The sequence below is a fragment of the Thamnophis elegans genome, chromosome 8, assembly GCF_009769535.1.
Source record: "Thamnophis elegans isolate rThaEle1 chromosome 8, rThaEle1.pri, whole genome shotgun sequence".
Taxonomy (NCBI): domain Eukaryota; kingdom Metazoa; phylum Chordata; class Lepidosauria; order Squamata; family Colubridae; genus Thamnophis; species Thamnophis elegans.
The window spans coordinates 30,143,973-30,153,700 of NC_045548.1; the positions used below are offsets into that span (position 1 = coordinate 30,143,973).

Sequence of the window (9,728 nt, forward strand, 5' to 3'; positions counted from 1 at the left end):
GGTTATGTGATTGGGTGGGCATGGCCAACTTGTAAAATGTGATGAAACTCACTTAACAATGCTCTTGCTTAGCAACCAAAATGTTGCCTCAGAAACTCTGGCATTTGAAGCATGCAAGTCTTCAAGCCGTCAAGTTACAAAACACTTGCACCCCTAACCCTTTAGAGAAAAAAAAACACCCCAGGAATGTTCAAACTTGACAGCTTTAAGATTTGTGGACTTCAACTCCCAGAATTCCTCCTCTCACTTTTCATCTTGATGATGTATGGACGGATGGAGGGAGGCAGCTGAAACCGGTTCTAAATGGCACTGTAGATTTGTGGAACCTCTTCTATAAAAGAGGTTAGAACTGGCAGGAACCTACCCCTGGAACAAAGTATCATTATTCATTAAAAAATGTCTGCTACAGATAGTCCTCAACTTACAACCAATCACTTAGCAATCCATTTGAAGTTAAAACAGAGCCAAAATTGTTACTTATAATCTGGATTTGAAATTCCAATGGCAGGGCCCCTTATGTTGGGGTCGCATGGTTCTATTTTGGGTACTTGGCAGTCGGCCTGCTTTTATAGACGTTTTCAGTGTCCCACAATCAAACAATCACAGTTTGCAAATGTTTTTTTTGCCTAAAATAACTGTTTACTTCCAGTTTCCTACCAAAAAAACCACCCATTGCAGACAATGTGTTCATTTAACAACCTTGGCTTTGTTTAATGTCTAAGGATTTGCTTAATGGCCATGGTGACACTTAATGATCACCATAAAAATGTCATGAAATCTGGTCAATGATGACCTGCTTAACAAATGGTATGATTTATACTGTAATTTCATGGCTCAATTGTAGTGTAAATTGAGGACCTTGTAGTGTAAATTGAGGACCAACTGTAATTTCACAGAAATACAACAGTTCAGGGTGGATGAAAATCGATTTTAAAAAAAAATTCCCCCAAAAAAGATGTTTAAAATTTAAATCCAATTTTTTTATTTAAATCAGGTTTTTTTAAGTTTATCATATTTATTTTAATAAAACGCTTTTGGAGTAAAAGTCTATCTAGCGGCTTAGAGGAGGAGCCGCTGCGGGACAGAAATGATAGCTGCTCTTTAAAAATTATGATTTAAATTGACTTGCTTTAAATCAAGCCTTTTTATTAGTGATTTAAGTCATGATTTAAAGCGACGATTTAAATCAAATCCACCCTGCAACAGTTATCTTAAGGTGACATGGCTGCCATACCATGTCACTATCAAAACTATATTCAGATGATGATGGTTAGTTATAGTTGTCCCATTCCAAAAGCTCTAGTACTTTGATGCCCAACCTATGACACTTGTGTGACAGGTGGCACGCTGAGATCTCTCTGCAGGCACGGAAGCCGTCACCTCAGCTCAGCTCCACCGCCCATGTGCGCATGCCTCCCACCGGCCAGCTGATTTTCTGCTACATGCATGGGGCGGAATGCATGCGGGAGACGCGTGTGCATGCATGGAGGAGCGGGATGATGTGTGCATGTGTGGGGGGGGGGCAGGGGGAGCACAAGGGGTGCCCCCTCGACCTGTTTTTGGTCCCATCAGGCTGCAGGAAGGCGTACTGGGCCCAAAACGGGGCACTTTCAACACGTGACGACAAAAAGGTTAGTCATCACTGCTCTAGTACATGGGTGTCAAACTCGTGGTGTCATGTTGCTGTCACGTGTCGTTTTGTGACTTTTTCCCCTTCACGGAGCTGGGGTAGGAGTGGCCTGCACGTGACGCATCCAGCCTGCCAGTTTGACACCCATCCTCTAAGTATTTACATTAAAAAGTCAGTCCCTTCTTTGATTGAATACTTATTGGTAAAGAATGGATAATACACACAACCTTGTGTTCTATTTTATTTCTAGGAGTACTACAAGCTCAGCATATGCAGCCGCTTTCCTGGTTCCACCCAACCAAACATGCCTGCACTGCTTGGCAGAAATAGAAATCATGGCTGAGGAGTCAAGGACTGTCTCTGTTTTCCAACCTTCCAAACAAATGACCTCAACCTTCTCTATGCAATGAGAGAAAAAACATATGCTCTTTTCCCCCTGAAGGTTGCTGCTCTTAGATGTACAGTAACAATATACTTTGTCCCATTTAAGAAAAAGGACACACTTATTCTGAGCTGATTCAATTCATGGACAAAGCTGGCATTCAGGAATTATGAAAGAAAGAGTTCTATGGGAACCCAAGGAGAGATACAGATACAATGATTCATAAGTAATTCATCAGTTTGTTATTTGATTTTTTTAAAGCCGATGTATATTAATATAAGAACAATTCTTAAAGTCTAGAAAATATTAGAGGTGGATAATAAAAACCAAACTATTGGTTTTGATCGTAAAATATTTTTTCTTCCAGAATAGCAACGCTGGAACACATTTCTGTCTTAGATAGTGACTATTCGCTAAAGAGCTGTTGATGATAGACACTGGCATGGAATCTAATTAACATATGAGAGTATGATACTGAACAATTTTATTATGGTTCAAGATTTAAGCAGGAGGGATGGGCTCCCTCTTCTGGCCAGAAGTAGCAACAGCAAAACAAAACAAAATAATCTAGAGTATCCTCGTCTTCTTTTCCATTGAATGCCAGAATTATTTATTTCCCACCTTCTATTATTTTTACAATAAATCACAGTGTCTCCTGCAGTTATGTGGTTGTGATTCAGCCCTTGGCAAGTACCTCACAGTTGCAACAGTTGCAGTGTCCTGTGGACACTTGACTGCCATTTGCAATCTTTCCTGCTGACTTCCAACCAGCAAAGCCAATGGAGAAGCTGGCAGGAGGTTGCAAACGAAGATCACATGACACTGAACCATATGCGATTTGCTTAGTGACCACAACTTGAGTTGCAGGAACTGCTGTTATAAATTGGAGTGGTCACGTATGTTGTGTTTTATGACCATGGTACTTTGTGCTGGACTTCCCAGTTCTAATTACAGTTGCAAGAAAAAGTATGTGAACCCCTTGGGATTATGTGGAGTTTTGCATGAATTGGTCATAAAATGTGCTCTGAACTTCATCTAAGTCACAACAATAGAAAAACACAGTCTGCTGAAAATAATACTACACAAACATTAGATGTTGCCATGGTTTAATTGCACATAACATGTAAACATTCACAGTGCAGGGAGGAAAACGTATGTGAACCCTTGGACTTAATAACTGGTTGACCCTCCTTTGGCAGCAATAACCTCAACCAAACGTTTCCTGTAGTTGCAGCTCAGACCTGCACAACGATCTGGAGTAATTGTGGACCACTCCTCTTCACAAAACTGTTTCAGTGTAGCAATATTCTTGGGATGTCTGGTGTGAATCGCTCTCTTAAGGTCATGCCACAGCATTTCAATCAGGTTGAGGTCAGGACTCTGACTGGGCCACTCCAGAGGGCGTATTCTGTGCTGTTGAAGCCATTTTTGTGTTGACTTACTTGTATGCTTTGGGTCATTGTCCTGTTGCATCACCCATCCCCTGCGGAACTTCAGTTGGCAGACAGATGGTTGTACGTTTTCCTGCAAAATGTCTTGATAAACTCTGGAAATTCATTTTCCCATCAATAACAACAATCCGTCCAGGCCGAGGCAGCAAAGCAGCCCCAAACCATGATGCTCCCTCCGCCATGTTTTACAGTGGGGATGAGGTTTTGATGTTGGTGTGCTGTGCCTTTTTTTCTCCACACATAGTATTGTGTGTTTTTCCCAAACAACTCAATTTTGGTTTCATCTGTCCACAGTTTATTTTGCCAGTAGTGCTGTGGAACATCCAGGTGCTCTTTTGCAAACTTCAAACGTGCTGCAATATTTTTTTGGGGACAGCAATGGCTTCCTCCCTGGTGTCCTCCCATGTACTCCATTCTTGTTTAATGTTTTCCTTATTGTAGATGTGCCAACAAAAATGTTAGCATGTGCCAGAGATTTCTGTAGGTCTTTAGCTGACACTCTAGGATTCGTCTTTACCTCATGAAGCATTCTGTGCTGTGCTCTTGCAGTCATTTTTACAGGACGACCACACCTAGGGAGAGTAGCAAGAGTGCTAAACTTTCTCCATTTGTAGACAGTCTGTCTTACCGTGGACACATGAACATCAGGCTTTTGGAGATACGTTTGTAACCCTTTCCAGCTTCATGCAAGTCAACAATTCTTGATCGTAGGTCTTCTGAGAGCTCTTTTCTGCGAGGCATGGTTCACATCAGACAGTGCTTCTTGAAATCAGTAAACCCACAACAGGTGTGCGTTTTTAAAGGGCAGAACAGCTGTCAGCAACACATCCAATATCATCACACTGATTGGAGTCAAGGTTGGCTCACTCCTGGCTCCAATTAGCTCTTGTAGACGTCATTAGGCTAGGGGCTCACATACTTTTTCCTCCCTGCACTGTGAATGTTTACATGTTATGTGCAATTAAACCATGGCAACATCTAATGTTTGTGTAGTATTATTTTCAGCAGACTGTGTTTGTCTATTGTTGTGACTTAGATGAAGTTCAGAGCACATTTTATGACCAATTCATGCAAAACTCCATGTAATCCCAAGGGGTTCACATACTTTTTCTTGCAACTGTATTAATGTTAACCAAGGATTAATTGTATATAGTTTAGCTTTTTGGCCAAATGAGACCAAAGAAATAAATTCTAGAATCTGGCTCTGCCACTGAAAATGTATTTCTGTAAATGCCTAATGATGATGCGCTGATGGATAGCACAACCATATATTAAAGACCACAGTCTTAGAGCTGAAGCCAAGCCCTATGAAGTCAGAGAATAAGTCCAGAATTATGTCCATAATATTTCCCTATATCCAATCTTCTCTTCAAAGCATTGTTGTATTAATCTAGAATGTCATTTTAGAGGTAACACTCAAAACATTATTGGCTTTGCCAAACTACAGGTTGCACATCCACATCTGAAAAACTTAATTAGGATTTGACAATTCATATTATAAAACTATTTTGCACATAGCTGGGTTTATTGTTTTATCTATATGTATTATGTTCTACTAGTATTATGATGATATTTCATGGGAAGAAATCCACAATTCATCCTACCTACCTACCTACCTACCTACCTACATGTGTGTGTGTGTGTGTGTGTGTGTGTGTGTGTGTGTGTATATATATATATATATATATATATATATATATATATATATATATATATATATATATATATGTTTTTTTATACACAAATAAATAAAAACACAAATAAAAAAACACAAATATAACAAAGGCAACAGTAAAAATATTGGGTTTCTGTCGTGATGGACTCTTGTGACGAGACGAAGGACAGATGATGGAAGCAGTTAGCTTCCTCCCATAATTGGGGCTTACCAGGGGTTGTAAAAATCTTATATATATTTTTACTATTACCTTTGTTATATATATATATTTTTTTTATTTGTGCTGATAAATAAATAAAGGGAGACTAGTATAGATCTATTTCAAGCTATTTAGCTCTCATCAGCTAGCCATACCCTTACTGGGATTCGAACCTGTGCTGTGTTGCATCTTAGGCAAACGTCTTAGCCATTAAGCCACAGATCTCTTCCTTATCAGCTGAAGCCAGGGAAGAAGGTATATATTTAGTGTCACAACCCCTGGTAAGCCCCAATTATGGGAGGAAGCTAACTGCTTCCATTATCTGTCAATCGGCTCGTCACAAGAGTCCATCACGACAGAAACCCAATATTTTTACTATTACCTTTGCTATATTTATGTGTTTTTTTATTTGTGCTGATAAATAAATAAAGGGAGATTAGTATAGATCTATTTCAAGCTATTTAGCTCTCATCAGCTAGCCATACCCTTACTGGGATTAGAACCTGTGCTGTATTACATATTAGGCAGTTGTGTTAACCACTAAGCCACAAGGTTATTTATTTTTTTATATATATATATATATATAATGTGTGTGTGTTTGTGTGTGTTGTATTTGTGCTGATAAAGGGAGACTCTTGTGACGAGCCGAAGGACAGAGAATGGAAGTGTGATCTTCCTCCCATATTTGGGCATACCAGGGGTTGTGACTTTAAATATATACCTTTCACCCTGGCCTGGCTGATAAGGAGTCGAGCTCTGTAGCTCAATGGTTAACACATCTGCCTAAGAGGCAATAGAGCACAGGTTCGATTCCCAGCAAGGGTATGGCTAGCTGATGAGAGCTAAATAGCTTGAAATAGATCTATACTAGTCTCCCTTTATTTATTTATCAGCACAAATACCACATATACCATATGTATATATGTATATATGTATTTGTATATGTTGTATATGTTGTATATATGTATGTATGTATATGTATGTATGTATGTATGTGTGTGTGTGTGTGTGTGTGTGTGTGTGTGTGTATATATATATATATATATATATATATATATATATATATATATATATAAATAAATATAAATAATTTGATACATTATCAGATTAGGCAAATCAGGGTTGACTCAGCCTTCCATCCTTCCAAGGTGGGTAAAATGAGGACCCAGATTGTTGGGGGCAATATGCTGACTCTCTGTAAACCGCTTAGAGAGGGCTGAAAGCCCTATGAAGCGGTATATAAGTCTACTGCTATTGCTATTGCTTCTCAAATATTTTGGTCTATAGCTTCACAGTCTTTCACATTAGGTTGCTTGACATAAATAAAAGGCTTCTTCTTACTTTTAAGGAGTCTTGTAACTCAGCAATACATGTTGCATCAATTTCTTCCTCCTCATCACTTTGTTGTTCTTGAGTACAGTAGTGTGTGCTATATGCTGAATGGTCTTGTATTGCATGTATCCAATTCTGAAATAAAGTGCAATCCAAAATATCAGTTTAGCTAGAACATACACTTCGACTATGATACCTTTTATAGATTGAAGGACACGACTAATTTGGGCATGTGCCAAATGCCTCATTTCAAGATGAGGACAAAGACTGATTTTGAATTAATTTTTTTGCTCAATGATTACTTTTCCTATATTTTTTTTATTCCTTTTTCTCTCTCTCAAGATTTTAGAGGCAACTTTTTATAGGGCTCCAGAGGCTCACATGAGATTTAAATTCAATTCAACTCTGAGGCTATAAGTTTAAGTATATTTGCAAAACAACCATATTGGCTCCTGTCCATACCCATTTATAGGCAACAAAATATTAATGCAAAACATTAAATAGCTGTGACAAAAGTATTGATGAGATTTGAGTTGTTGAAGATGGGTTCCTTTTTATGAAATGCTATACTCTGAGATACTAATCTTAAACCAGGAAAAGTGCTAACATCATGTGGACTAGCATGTTTTCTACTATTTCTTAATTGCAGGTTTTACTTGGTCAATTAAAAAACTGAACACATATTCAATGGAACTTTATTTTACAAGTTAACTAGAATTAGATAACAGGGATTTACCTCTCTTGTCTCTTGACTGGCCTTAGGAACTTTAAAACTGTGAATTGTATTATCAAAGCACTTGATAGAGAAGAGGCAGCCATCTGCATTTTTTACCTGCAGTAAAAACCACAGAGCAAATATATAGATTGAAAAGATGGATCGTATGATTATTTGCAAAAGTTGCAAAAAATTGCCTGAACAATTAAGAAAGGATTATAGTTAAGTTTAGCTTTGTTTCAACATGCCTAGATTTTCTGTGTAGTTGCTTCAAGTAAAAAGTGACCAGAGTATAAAACAAAAATGAATATTTATAGAAACAAAATTTGATTTCTATTTATCTCTCACTTACCTGTGCATGCTGAAATTTCTCTTTGGAAAAATATGAAATAAACATTGGTAATATTTTAAAAGACTATTGTCTCCTGCACTAAAAAGTTACAACCAGAAATTCTAGTTCAACCCTTCCCTTCCGCCCACCAGATATATTACGAATGCAAACTCCAAAACTCTACCCCATGGAAAGGCTGCATTAGGTGAAACAACATTGAGTACAGGTTGTGAGTACAATTCAACAAAAACTCACAGGTGTGGGTGTATGCCTGCAGGAGAGGGAGGATTACAAAACAAAATATTAGAACTGAATATTCAGGATCCTGGGAATTTGAATTTTAAAAAAGATAATAAGCATAACTGCAAAGGTTGACTTGAAAATGCATGGAGAATGGTGATGTTATCTGTAGTCAGAACACTATACATACAATTTCTATTGGCTGAAAGCAAATGCTTCAGTTGTTCCCTTTCGATTACTTGCAAAAATAAAACAGAAATCAGGGCAATATGCTATCAGCATCTGTATATAGAACTTAATATGCAAAAAAATTGCAGTACTCATTTGACTGTACTGACTGCAAAATTGGTGCTCCTGCTTCAACCTTTTGTGTCTGTATTCTAAGCTTTAGATAAAGTTTTGATTTGGCAAAGTATAAATAATTTTTTTATACTTTTACACTAAAATGTACATTTTATATTTTTAAAACTTTATGATTGCTGCAACACTGGGAATTATAATATTCATTACCAGATCATTATATATATATATATATATATATATATATATATATATATATATATATATATATATATATATATATATATATATATATATATATATATATATAGAGAGAGAGAGAGAGAGGAGAGAGAGAGAGAGAGAGAGAGAGAGAATTACATACACACACATGAAACCTATCACTTATATAAAAAGCTGTACTGTCAATAAAAACTATTCTCAAATATGTAAACACTTATGTTCTACATTTTCTTTTAAAGTTTAAGTTGAGAAATAATAATACTGTAAAACCAAAGACCAGATTATAATATACCTGGAATATAGTTCTGGATAAAAATTAAATTGCTCTGAATATATAGCTTGATTATTTGAACGTGGCCTAAATCTAAAACACTAATCCATTTTATGCACACATAAAATATGCATTTCGAAGTTTGCTTACTGTGCAAATGGCTTGTGTTAAGTGCTTGCATCCTTGACGATGATTAGTGTTTCCAGCATCAGCCCTTCCAAAGCAAAAATAATAGGAGGACAGGAGGAGGTAAGTTATTGATCACAATTTTCAGTATTCCAATGATTGAAATGAAATTTTACACTTACTGTTTTTGATACCAAGAGAGGACGCCATGTTCCAGGACTACCCAATATGGTTTCCATCCAAAAAATCTTGAACTCTTTAAAATAATTTTTAAAAATCAACATAAAATTATGTTTTCATAGCTTGTGATGTATGCAGTAATCAAAGCCTGTCATAGTTTAATTATAAGAGACAACAAGAAATCCTAGTATGATCATACTAATGCAAGTACATTGCTACCTGATTTACACTTTCTCAAAGGACAGAAATTTTGCAACTACTTGCTTACTTGCAAAATTAAAGTCTAGTCAAATTAAGGAGGCAATATGGGCTTCTGGGATCTACAGGATTGAAACCTGTAACTAAATGGCAAGGTTTTTTTTCTCCTTAAGGAATAAAATTTTGGGTCTCAATTATACAATGACTGGCAATGCTATGAGAATAATGATTATCCTACTTCTAATTTTAGATACATTATTTTAACTGGAGGGGGGGGGAGAATGTTTGAAATTTAAAAAAGGCCTGGATCAGCCTATTTCTCAAGCAGCTAGCCTGGAGGGGAGTACCAGAGATGAAAGGCAATGCTAGGGCTTAAATCCATTTAAATCTTCAAATCCCCCTCTTAAAGAAAGGCAAAATTAGGTTGGAATGAGCTGCCCTAGAGCTATTTGTTTTGCTTGACCAATCGCAGAGGA

General features: G+C 37.0%; 1 protein-coding gene across 1 annotated transcript in view; it reads right to left on the reverse strand.

Moving 5' to 3' along the window:
- OSBPL1A (oxysterol binding protein like 1A) overlaps positions 1 to 9,728 on the reverse strand; it is a 72,365-nt gene that overhangs the window by 45,491 nt on the left and 17,146 nt on the right. The window contains 4 exon segments of the mRNA XM_032222450.1: positions 6,679 to 6,804; positions 7,406 to 7,501; positions 8,899 to 8,962; positions 9,057 to 9,130. Coding sequence (XP_032078341.1) covers positions 6,679 to 6,804; positions 7,406 to 7,501; positions 8,899 to 8,962; positions 9,057 to 9,130 — 360 coding nt within the window.